The 12,958-nt window shown below is 36.5% G+C and overlaps 1 protein-coding gene, 1 non-coding gene and 1 pseudogene across 13 annotated transcripts in view; 2 read left to right on the top strand and 1 right to left on the bottom strand.

The window, feature by feature from the left end:
• Window positions 1-12,958, top strand: part of SLC38A9 (solute carrier family 38 member 9) — a 97,682-nt gene that overhangs the window by 70,980 nt on the left and 13,744 nt on the right. For all 12 annotated transcript variants that reach the window (XR_010840139.1, XR_010840138.1, XM_067030977.1 and 9 more), the window contains one exon: window positions 8,032-8,138. Coding sequence is in view for 10 of the 12 variants with exons in the window: in XM_067030977.1 (XP_066887078.1) it covers window positions 8,032-8,138 (107 nt within the window). In the remaining 2 variants the exon portion in view is untranslated. The remainder of the gene's footprint in view (window positions 1-8,031; window positions 8,139-12,958) is intronic.
• Window positions 446-530, bottom strand: LOC131756476 (U6 spliceosomal RNA; annotated as a pseudogene).
• LOC131756503 (small nucleolar RNA SNORA18) lies at window positions 4,422-4,552 on the top strand. The gene has a single exon (XR_009335677.1). It is a non-coding gene; the product is annotated as a small nucleolar RNA SNORA18 (small nucleolar RNA).

Below are 12,958 nucleotides of genomic sequence, written 5' to 3'. Positions count from 1 at the left end.
AGGTTGTTTCTGTATACTGGCTATTGTAAATAATGCTGCTGTGAACATAGTGCAGATGTCTCTTCAAGATAGTCCTTTGGATATATACCCAGAAGTGGGATTGCTGGGTCATATGGCATTTCTATTTAAAAATTTTTGAGCAACCACCATCCCATTCTCCATAGTGGCTGCACCAATTTCCGTTCCCACCAACAATACACCAGGGTTCACTTTTCTCCACATACTTAAGAACACTTGTTATCTCTTATCTTTTTGATGATAGCCATTCTAACAGGTGTGATATATCATTGTGTTTTGGTTTTGTTTTTAATTTTTTATTGTAGTATAGTTGTTTTACAGTGCTGTGTCAGTTTCTGGTATATAGTAAAGTGATTCAGTTACACACACACATGCACATATTTATTTTTCATATTCTTTTCCATTATGGTTTATTACAGGCTACTGCAAAAATATGGAATGCTTCATGAATTGTGTGTCATCCTGTGCAGGGGCCATGCTCATATTTTCTGTATTGTTCCAGTTTTCTTTTTCTTTTTCTTTTTCTTTTTCTTTTTTTTTGGCTGTGTTGGGCCTTGGTTGCTGCGCATGGGCTTTCTTTATTTGTGGCGAGCAGGGGCTACTATTCTTTGCGGTGTGCAGGCTTTTCATTGCAGTGGCTTCTCTTGTTGTGGAGCACAGGCTCTAGGCATGCGGGCTTCAGTAGTTGCAGCACTCAGGCTCAGTAGTTGTGGCTCACGGGCTCTAGAACGCAGGCTCAGTAGTTGTGGCACACAGGCTTAGTTGCTCTGCAGCATGTGGGATCTTCCCAGACCAGGGATTGAACCCCTGTCCCCTGCATTGGCAAGCGGATTCTTAACCACTGCGCCACTGGGGAAGCCCCTGTATTGTTCCAATTTTAGTGTATGTGCTGCCAGAGCAAGCACTATCATTGTTTTTGATTTGTGCGCCCCTGATAATTAGTGATATTGATCACCTTTACATGTACCTGTTGGCCATTTGTATGTCTTCTTTGGATAATGGCCTATAGGCATACCTCATTTTATTGCACTTTGATTTATTGCACTTCACAGATACTGCGTTTTCTTGCAAATTGAAGGTTTGTGGCAACCCTGCTTTGAGCAAGTCTTTCAGCACCAGTTTTCCAATAGCATTGGCTCACTTCATATCTCTGGGTCACATTTTAGAAGTTCTCACAATTTTCAGACTTTTTCATTATTATTATATTTGTTATGGTGATCTATGATTTTTGACATTTTTTAGCAATAAAGTATTTTTAATTAAGGTATATTTTTTTAGACATAATGCTATTGCACACTTAATATACTAAATATATTGTAAACATAACTTTTATATGCACTGGGAAACCAAAAAATTCATGTGACTTCCTTTATTGTAATATTTACTTTATTGCGGTGATCTGTAACCAAACCCAAAACATCTCCAAGGTATGCTCGTATTTAGTCCTCTGCCTTTTTTTTTTTTTTTTTTTTTCGGTATGCGGGCCTCTCACTGTTGTGGCCTCTCCCGTTGCGGAGCACAGGCTCCAGACGCGCAGGCCTAGCGGCCATGGCTCACGGGCTTAGTTGCTCCGCTGCATGTGGGATCTTCCCGGACCAGGGCATGAACCCGTGTCTCCTGCATTGGCAGGCGGATTCTCAACCACTGCGCCACCAGGGAAGCCCCCATCTGCCCATTTTTTAATTGAATTATTTGTTTTCTTGCTATTGAGTTATATAAGTTGTTTATATATTTTGGTTATTAACTCCTTATCCAATATATGATTTGCAAACATTTTCTCCCATTTTGTAGGTTGCCTGTTCATTAATGGTTTCCTTTACTGTGCAGAAGCCTTTTAGTTCGATGTAGTCCCATTTGTTTATTTTTGCCTTTGTTGCCTTTGCTTTTGGTATCAAATCAAAAAATCACTGCCAAGACCAATGTCAAGGAGCTTACCCTCCCCCCATGTTTCCTTCTAGGAGTTTTATGGTTTCAGGTCTTACATTAAAGCCTTTAATCCATTTACAGTTGATTTTTATATATGGTCTAAGATAGGGGCCCAGTTTCATTCTTTTGCATGTGTCTCCCAGTTTTTCCAACACCATTTATTGAAGAAACTGTCCTTTCCCCATTGTGTATTCTTGACTCCTTTGTCATAAATTAATTGACTGTATATGTGTGGGTTTATTTCTGGGCACTCTGTTCCATTGATCTATATGTCTGTTCTTTGCCAGTACCATACTGTTTTGATTACTGTATCTTGTATTAGAGTTTAAAATCAGGAAGTGTGATGCCTCCAGCTTTGTACTTCTTTCCCAAGATTGCTTTGGCTGTTTGGGGTCTTTTATGTTTCAGTACACATTTTAGGAATGTTTGTTCTATTCCTGTGAAAAATGCCATTGGAATTTTGATACGGATTGCATTGAACCTATAGATTGCTTTGGGTAGTATGGATATTTTAACAATATTGATTCTTCCAATTCATGAGCATGGAATAACTTTCCATTTGTGACTTTCTTTCATCATTGTCTTATAGATTTTAGTTTATAGGTCTTTCAACTCCTTGGTTAAATTTATTTCTAGGTATTTTATTCTTTTTGATGCAACTGTAATGGGATTGTTTTCTTAATTTCTCTTTCTCATAGTTTGTTATTAGTGTACAGAAACACAACAGGTTTTTGTATGTTGAAATTGTACCCCACAAGTTTTCTGAATTTGACTATTAGTTCTAACAGTTTTTTGGTGGCATCCTTAGTGTTTTCCATATATAGTATTATATCCTTCATGGATAGAGGCAGTTTTATTTCTCCCATTCAAATTTGGATGGCTTTTATTTCTTTTCTTGCCTAATTGCTCTGGCTAGGAGTTACAATACTGTGTTGAATAAAAATGGCAAGAGTGGGCATCCTTGTCTTGTTCCTGATCTTGGAGGAAAAGTTTTTAGCTTTTCACCATTGAATATGATGTTAGCTGTGGGTTTGTCATATATGGCCTTTATTATGTTGAGATACATTCTGTCCATACCCAGTTTGTTGAGAGTTTTTATTTTAAATTGATGTTGAATATTGTAAAATGCTTTTTCTGTATCATTGAGATGATCATATGATTTTTATTGTTCATTTTGTTAATGTGGTTGTATCACATTGATTGATTTGTACATGCTGAACCATACTTGCATCCCTGGAATAAATCTCACTTGATAATGGTGTGTAATCCTTTTAATGTATTTTTTAAATTTATTTATTTTATTTATTTATTTTTTGCTGCGTTGGGTCTTTGTTGCTGCGCACAGGCTTTCTCTAGTTGTGGTGAGCAGGAGCTACTCTTCGTTGTGGTGTGCGGACTTCTCATTGAGGTGGCTTCTCTTGTTGCAGAGCATGGGCTCTAGGCACGCGGGCTTCAGTAGTTGTGGCTGGCGGGCTCTAGAGCGCAGCGCAGGCTCAGTAGTGGTGGCGCATGGGCTTAGTTGCTCCACGGCATGTGGGGTCTTCCTGGACCAGGGCTTGGACCTATGTCCCCTGCTTTGGCAGGTGGATTCTTAACCACTGTGTCACCAGGGAAGTCCTAATGTATTGTTTAATTTGGGTTGCTGATACTTTGTTGAGAATTTTTGTATCTGTGTTCATCAGGGACATTGGCCTATAATTTTCTTTTCTTGTGTGTCTTTGTCTGGCCTTGGTATCAGAGTAATTCTGGCTTTGTAAAATGAGTTTGGAAGTGTTCATTCCTCTTTTATTTTTTGGAAGAGTTTGAGAAGGATTGCTATTAATTCTTGAATGTTTGGTGGAATTCACAGTGAAGCCATCTGGTCCTGGACTTTTGTTTGTTGGGAGGTTTTTGATTACTGATTCGATCTCTGGTCTGTTCAGATTTTCTGTTTTTTCATGATTCAGTCTTGGTAGGTTGTATGTTTCTACGAATTTATCCAGCTCTTCCAGATTGTCCAATTTGTTGGTATGTAATTGTTCATAGTAGCCTCACGATCCTTTGTAATATTTCTGTTGTATCAGTTGTGATGTCTCCTCTTTCATTTATAGTTTTATTTATTTTAGTTCTCTCTTTTTTTCTTGGTTAATCTAACTAAAGGTTTGTCTGTTTTATCTTTCAAAAAAAGCCAGCTCTTAGTTTCATTGATCTTTTCTATTGTCTTTTTAGTCTCTATTTCATTTATTTCCACGCTGATCTTTATTGCTCTTCCTTCTATTAACTTTGGGATTCATTTGTTCTTCTTTTTCTAGTTTCTTTAAGTGTAAAATTAGACCATTTATTTGAGATTTTTTTATTTCTTGAGTTAGGCCTGTCATGTATAAATAATAATTTTATCATCTTCCCCCAAATTTGGGGCTCTATATAATTATATAAATATAATGCTAACTGTTGATCTGAAGTGATCATTCTTTTCCTTGTTGAGAAAGTATCCTCCTGTTGAGGTCTATCCCGATGGGGCTTTTTCTATAAAACTATATCATTGGAAGCACTTCATAGAGTAACTATGTGGTTTCCTTTACTCATAGAACTATGTATTAGATCGGTGGGAAAGAACTACAAGACAGAGCTGCTAAATAAACTGAAAAACCTAACAGTCAAACTCTTTTTTTATCTTAGGTATTGGCATATCCCAATGATCTGTACTGTTCTAGGGTGTGATAGCTTAGGAGTGAATATGATTTGAACTTAATGCATGTTTAGAGGGTGCCTAAAATTCAGAACCAGGCAGATCCATCTCCTGACCCTAAACATGATCCTAAAGTAAATTGCTTGAGGAAATTGGATCCCAGAGATTACAGGTGGGAAATTTTGAAGTGTATCCATATTCCACTGGATCAAAGAAGCCCAACTGAAAGAATTGTGGATTGACTGACATGATAACTGTGGATTGAGTAAAACTTCTTTTTGAAAGGGCTATCTTATCTTGAAGATTATGACTTTGGAGGAACTAAGGTGATTGGCTGTGGAAAGAATCAGAACATGTGAAATTCCTTAAAAGTTTATTGATTTAAATAATTTTGCCTATGTAACACATAATTTTAAAAAGACCCTTTACACTTTGCAGAATGTCAAAAAAAAAAGTATGCTTCTATTCCCAATTTAAGAGTTTTTCAAAAAACAAGTGGGAATTGCCCCCACATTTTACTTTGTTGCTGACATGTAAAATTTTAAAAGATTATAGACAGAAGGAGAGACTTTTCCTAAGAAAAATACATTTTGAATTGCTTCCACAGATAAAAATTCAGATGAAAGCTAGCAGACAAAAAACTTGATATAAAACAAAAATACGTAATTTTTTTTTATCTTACTTCCTGATTTCTTTTAGAGCTACTGCTTGATTTGTAGTTGTTCTCACTTCCTTTCCTAAAATATTATGGTAAAAAGCCAGGGGGCTTTTTTTTCATTTCTACTTTTTACACTAAGGAATCACTTGTGATGGGTTGTCCTCCACTTTGCCACCTCCTTTGCCTAGATGCAGCACTGTTTTTGAGTAAATCATGGTCTTTTTCTACATGAAAGAAATTTTTTCATTTTTATATTAGCAAACCTTAAAGACAAAAATTGGCAGTGCTTTTAAAGTGTTATTTTATTATTCTTATTTCAAAGTAACTTTATGTTTATTGTGTTTATTATAGAAAATTTAGAGAATATAGGTAAGTGATTAATTTACAATAAATTCCATTAACCAGAGATAACCACTATTTAGACTTTGTGGCTATCTCTACAGTCATTTTTTTTTCACATAAACACTTTAAAATAAAAGTAAAATTGTATTATACATGCTATTTGACTTATGAACATTTGCTGTAGCATAAAATCTTTCTCTGGAACATAATTCTTGCATAATATGTACCACTGAGCCACTGCATCATAGTTTAGCCATTCCCCTCTATGTAGACATTTAAATTATTTCCAGTATTTTTAAGCAATGCATTTTAGATTAGCCATTGAAGAATGTTAAATGACAAATTCTCCCTTCCCTGATTACTTTTCTAAGTATTTTTCTGGCAAATTCAAGTAATAGAAGAGGAAGGACTTTAGAGTCAGACAAATTCAGTCAGACACCTGAAATTTTTTTTATTGAGGTATAGTTGATTTACAATATTATATTAGTTTCAGGTGTACAGTGTAGTGATATTTGTACTCCATTACAAAATAATGATTATATTTCCCTGTGCTGTACAATATATCCTCATTGCTTATTTATTTTATACATAGTACTTTGTATCTCTCAATCCCATACCCCTATCTAGCCCTTCCTCCCTTTCTTCTACCCACTGGTTCACCACTAGTTTGTTCTTTATATCTGTAAGTCTGTTTCTGTTTTGTTCTATTCATTCGTTTTATCTTTTAGAGTCCATGTATAAGTGATAACATATACTATTTGTCTTTCTCTGACTTATTTCACTAAGCAAAATACTCTCTAGGTTCATCCACGTTGCTTCAAATGGCAGAATTTCATTCTTTTTTTAATGGCTGATTAATGTTCCATTATACGTATATATACCATACCGTCTTTATCCATTCATCTGTTGATGGACACTTAGATTGTTTCTATATCTTAGCTATTGTAAATAATGCTGCTATGAACATTGGGGTGCATTATCTTTTCAAATTAGTGTTTTCATTTTCTACAGATAAATACCCAGCAGTGGAATTGCTGGATCATACAGTAGTTCTATTTTTTAGTTTTCCATTGACTGCACAAATTTACATTCCCACCAACAGTGTACTAGGGTTCTCTTTTCTCCACATCCTTGCCAACATTTGTTATTTATAGATTTTTTGATGATAGCCATTTTGTGTGAGATGTGAGGTGGTATCTCATTGTGGTTTTGATTTGCACTTTTCTGATGATTAACAATGTGGATCATCTTTTCATGTGCCTGTTGGCCATCTTGTATCTTCTTTGGAAAAATGTATATTCAGGTCTTCTGCCCTTTTTTTTTTTTTTTTTTTTTTTTTTTTTGTGGTACACGGACCTGTCACTGCTGTGGCCTCTCCCGTCGTGGAGCACAGGCTCCAGATGCACAGGCTCAGAGGCCCTGGCTCACGGGCCCATCCGCTCCATGGCATGTGGGATCTTCCCAGACTGGGGCATGAACCCATGTCCCCTGCATCGGCAGGTGGACTTGCAACCACTGCGCCACCAGGGAAGCCCTTTTTTTTTTAGTTTTTTTAACACCTTTATTAGAGTATAATTGTTTTACAATGATTTGTTAGTTTCTGTTTTATAACAAAGTGAGTCAGCTATACATATACATATATCCCCATATCTCCTCCCTCTTGCATCTCCCTCCCACCCTCCATATCCCACCCCTCTAGGTGGTCACAAAGCACCAAGCTGACCTCCCGGTGCTATGTGGCTGCTTCCCACTAGCTGTCTACTTTACATTTGGTAGTGTATATATGTCCATACCACTCTCTCATTTCATCCCAGCTTACCCTTCCCACTCCCGTGTCCTCAAGTCCATTCTCTACATCTTCGTCTTTATTCTGGTCCTGTCCCTAGGTTCTTCAGAACCACTTTTTTTTTTTCTTTTTTTAGATACCATATATATATGTTAGCATAAGGTATTTGTTTTTCTCTTTCTGACTTACTTCATTCTGTATGACAGATTCTAGGTCCATCCACCTCCCTGCAAATAACTCAATTTTGTTTCTTTTTATGGCTGAGTAATATTCCATTGTATATATGTGCCACATCTTCTTTATCCACTCATCTGTCGATGGACACTTAGGTTGCTTCCTTGTCCTGGCTATTGTAAATAGAGCTGCAATGAACATTGTGGTACATGACTCTTTTTGAATTATGGTTTTCTCAGGGTATTCACAAAGTAGTCATTTCTTGATTCCTTTTCTTTCCCTTTTCAAGTATTTGTTAGTATAATGTTAGCCTTGAAGAATTTTGTGAAGACATTTTAGTATTCTTATTCCCTGGACCAAACAGAGACAACTGATTTTTAGTAATCCACTTTCAGCTACTAATATTCATTTTCCAACTGTCAGTTCTAATGTGTTTTTTTTTCCCCCTTTTTCTCCTAGAGATAAGATTTCAGTTTCCACAGCTGACTGGGGTGCTTACCCTTGCTTTCTTTATTCATAATTGTATTATCACCCTCTTGAAGAACAACAAGAACCAAGAAAACAATGTGAGTAATTACCTGAGGATTTGACTTTTGTTACCAGATATTTATTTTTAAATTTAAACCACAAAACAGTTGTCTGCAAACTTTTCTGTAAAGGTTCAGGTGGTAAATATTTTAGGCCTTGTGGGCCATGTGGTTACAATGACCCAGCTCTGCTATTGTGCCATGAAAGTAACAATAATATGTAAACAAGTGGGCGGTGACTGTGTTGCAAGCAAATTTTATTTACAAAAACAGACAGTGGTCTAGATTTCACCCATAGACCATAGTTTACTGTAGAGCAGTCACTAAAAAAAAAAAAAGATGTATAGATAATAGCAAATAGTGGTGATAAGATCTTTAAAAATACCCAAGTAATATAAAAGAAGACAGGAAAAAGGAAAGGAGAATATATGGGACAAATAGATAGCAAACAGAAAGATAATAGATTCAATCCGAGTAGTATAAATAATTACATTAAAAATGGTCTAAAGACTACAACTAAAAGACAGAGATTGTCAGTCTGATTAAAAAACAAAACGTAACTATGTGCTGTCTACAAGAAATTTACTTTAAAGTTATACCATGCAGACACTAAACATAAGAAAGGTGGAGAGGCTGGGGGTTTGTTTGTTTGTTTGTTTTGTATTTATTTATTTTTGGCTGTGTTGGGTCTTCATTGCTGCGCACTGGCTTTCTCTAGTTGTGGCGAGCAGGGGCTACTCTTTGTTGCAGTGCATGGGCTTCTCATTGCGGCTTCTTCTCTTGTTTCAGAGCACGGGCTCTAGGCACACAGGCTTCACTAGTTGTAGTTGTGGCACACCAGCTTAATTGCTCCACAGCATGTGGGGTCTTCCCTGACCAGGGATCGAACCCATGTCCCCTGCATCGGCAGGCGGATTTTTAACCACTGCGCCATGAGGGAAGCCCCAAGAGAGGCTGTTTTAATATCAAAGTAGACTTCAGAACAAGGAGTACTGCCAAAGATAACAAGGAACATTATATGATGATCTTTAAGGATCAATTCATCAAGAAGACATAATAATCCTAAACATGTATGTACCAAGTGACAGAGTTTCCAAGTAAATGAAACAGCAACTGTCAAAACTGCAAGAAGTAAACAAATCCACAATTATAATTAGAGATTTCATCACCCCTCCCTTAATAATTGATAGAACAAATAGAAAATAAGTAAGGATATAGAAAACATGAAAAACACTATCAGCCTACTTGAGCTGACTTTTTTTTTTTTTTTTTTTTTTTTTGCGGTACGCGGGCCTCTCACTGTTGTGGCCTCTCCCGTTGCGGAGCACAGGCTCCGACGTGCAGGCTCAGCGGCCGTGGCTCACAGGCCTAGCCACTCTGTGTCATGTGAGATCTTCCCAGACCGGGGCACGAACCCATGTCCCCTGAATCGGCAGGCGGACTCTCAACCACTGAGCCACCAGGGAAGCCCGATCTAACTGACATTTATAAAAGTCTTCTCTCAAACAACAGCAGAATGCACATTCTTTTCAAATGCACATGAAACATTTACCAAAATAGACCATATGCTGAGTCACTGAACAAGTCAATAAATTTGAAAGGACTGAAATCATACCAAGTATGTTCTTTGACCACAGGGAAGTTAGAAATCCATAACAGAAAGAAATTTGGGAACGGCATACTCCTAAATAACTAATGAGTCAAGAAAGAAATCACAAGAAAAATTAGAAAAGTACTTTGAGATTACTGAAAATGAAGACACAACATACTGAAGTATATGAGATGCAGCTAAAACAATGTTTAGAGGGAAATTTATAGCTGTAAGCACCTACATTAGAAAAGATCTCAAATTAATAACCTAACCTTCTATGTTAAGACACTGGAAAAAAGAAGAGCAAACTAAACCCAAAGGAAGGAAAATTTAACCAGTTACCTGTGGCCTTATTTGTACAATTTGAATTCAGTTTGATAGCTTTTAACTATGTAAAGAAAAATGATGAAGTTCTAATAGGAGTCTATACAATTGTTATTGAAATACGAAGGAAAGAAGAGTTCACTGTGCCTGGGGATTCTGAGAAGGCTTCAAGTAATGTTTGGCAGAATCATTATGAGGGCCTTTCTAAGTAGAAGGAAGTTAGGGTCTCAAATTAGGGCAAGAATATAAGTCAAGCTCTTCCATTTTCATCTTTATTGTTACCTGGTTACATACGACTGGCATATTACCTGTGAGTGGTGTTGGAATTGAGTAAATCTTGATTTTTCCCAACTTCCTAGCTTGGTGATCTTCAAATTTCATTTTCTTTGTATATAAAAATAGCCTAATTTGATACCTACCTCTCAAGTTTTTAATCATAATCAAATATAAAATAGGAAAAGTGTTTAATATGACCTGGTGTGTAGTAGGGGCTAGAAGTTTTTAGCTTTTCTACCTCTCTTACCCTTGCTTTCCTGACGTTTACAAACTATGGATCTTTCTGTTAACAGGAGAGAGTATCCCGCAGACTTTTTCTAGTGCCTTTAAATTTGTTTTGCAATGAGAACATATTAGGTCTTCTCCAAGATTTCTTCCTATGATATTAATGTTAGAGTCTCAGAAAAATATATAACTGAACCACAACAGTTATTTCTTTCTCTCTTCTCTCATCACTGCACTAGATTTTAATGTTAAAACTGGCTTTTTATCAAGGGTTCAGGGTAATACAAGAAAGCCATATGCAGAATGTTGCTTCACTCTTTATTAAGAACTGTAATTGGGAAAGTCTTTGTTAAATTGCTCAACATCCTTTATACAAAGACTGTGGAGAGCAAATTTTCTGTGTTCAAGGCTAGGAAAAAGTTTCTCTTAATAAACCCATTGTTTGACAATAAGGGTCATATAACTATTCTTGTTTCTATTTTTGCTTGACTTTTGGAAAACTTGCAGTATTAATAAGTTCTTTTATCTTTTTCTATAACTTTTCGTAGGCAAATGTATTTTTAGAGTTTTTATCTTTCCCTGTATCCCTCACACTTTAGATAGGGTTTTTATTTTGGAAATGTTTAGTCTTATTGTATTTTTGTCATAAACAGTTTTAAACCTTTTGAGGGAATAGGAAGAAAATGTTACTTATACTAAGTAATCATTTGGAACTTCGGGGTGTAGAGGGAAAATTGAGGATATACTTTATGGCCTTTACTCTTAAATTCCTCTCCTTCACAAATTTCCTGATGCATTGCCACTTGAACTAAGCTGCCTACCACAAGTTTAGGAAGTTTAGAAATATGTGGAAAATATCTATTTTATCTTTACAGGAAATAGTGTATGTCATTAACAGTGTATACCTTAGTGTCAGCCAAGTCACCTATCTATCCTTATCAACTATGCCAGCTTAGACCAAGTACCACAGAAACACATTTTGTGAAGTTGGATTCTCATGTATATTGGGTCATTCTATCCATAAGGCTGTGTTTCTCAAACTTTACCACCAAAGTCCCCTTAATGACAGAGAAGAACACCTTGTATACACTGGGTATCTGGGGGTGAAGAACACAATTTCAGTGAACTCTCATGTTTTATCTTAAACACTCATGCATATTTTTATTGTGCTCATAATTAGTTTGTCTTACTAGAAAACAGTCTGAAAATAATGAGTTAAATTACAGGCAGACTTCACTTTGCACAGCTTCCCATATGAATTTCAGTTACTATGGCTTAGTTAAATTATGTCAGTACCCCCTAACCACATGGTTCAAATTTAGGTTGCCACAGGATTTGAACTATGAGTACTAGCATAAAGTAGTAACTACTAGCCCTTCAGTTCATAAATCACTCCATAAATTACAGATGTACAACATGATTAGTTACCAGTCACACCACTTCTTTCAAAATCTGTCAGAGTTTGGTCACTGCCCATCTGTTATTCACGTTACACCCAGATGACAAAGCAGATAGTTCAGTTGCCTCCTTGTCACCAGGTGGTAAACCCACATTATATTTTACAAAAATGGAGATTCAAGAGGAAATTGGCAAACAAACACAAAAGTGCAAAAATGAAACAAAAAGTATTAATGGTGGAAATGAAATTTGAATCAAACATATTTGACTGTGGAAATGTTGACATTGCTGCCATTCAAGAGACTCTAGGGTATGCCGCCAGAGGAACTTAGGGAAGGTGAACTTATCAACATGAATGAAGAAAGCGGTTGTGACGAAAAGGATGAAGATGTCCCAGAGGAAGTGACACTATCAAAAAACTTCACATTGAAAGAATTCTTAGCGATACTTCACAACATTGAAATCACAAAGAATGAAATGTTGGAAGCTGATGAAAACTTAGAAGAAAGGAATATGACAGTTCACCAAAGCATAGAAAAGAAGTTTGCTCTTACAATTACACCATGAGAAAGAGGAAGCATCATGGAACAATCATAATTTTTCCCATTGATTATTATGATCGCACTGCATGGTCATTTTTTTTAACAACCATTAATCTATTAAAGTAGTTGATATAAGCATCTGCACTGCTGACTTCAACTGCTCAATACTGGTGGAAGTAATCTGCTTAACAATCTCTGAAAGACTGTACAAGTCAATGAATCACTTACGGATCTTCATCTGGAACCAACTTTGAAAAATCTTCGAGTCTTAGAACCTTCATCTCAAAGAGTTTTTCTTGTAGTGACTCCCAGAGTCTTGGTTGGCATCTGAACTGGTCCTTTCGCTTTTAGATTTTTTTCCTTTCTGCCTCTGATCGAGTCAGCACACCCCTTCTCCAGAGAGTTTATGTTGTGGCTGGATGGAGTAATTCTCTCTTGGTGAGGTGTTAAAGGGGTCTTCCCAGTATCTGCAAGGCTTTGCTGCAGTGCAGCTTCCTGACTGA

This window comes from Kogia breviceps, chromosome 4 (assembly GCF_026419965.1).
Source record: "Kogia breviceps isolate mKogBre1 chromosome 4, mKogBre1 haplotype 1, whole genome shotgun sequence".
NCBI lineage: Eukaryota > Metazoa > Chordata > Mammalia > Artiodactyla > Physeteridae > Kogia > Kogia breviceps.
Note: the sequence above shows the minus strand (reverse complement) of the source record. Positions and strands in the feature narration are given on the sequence as shown.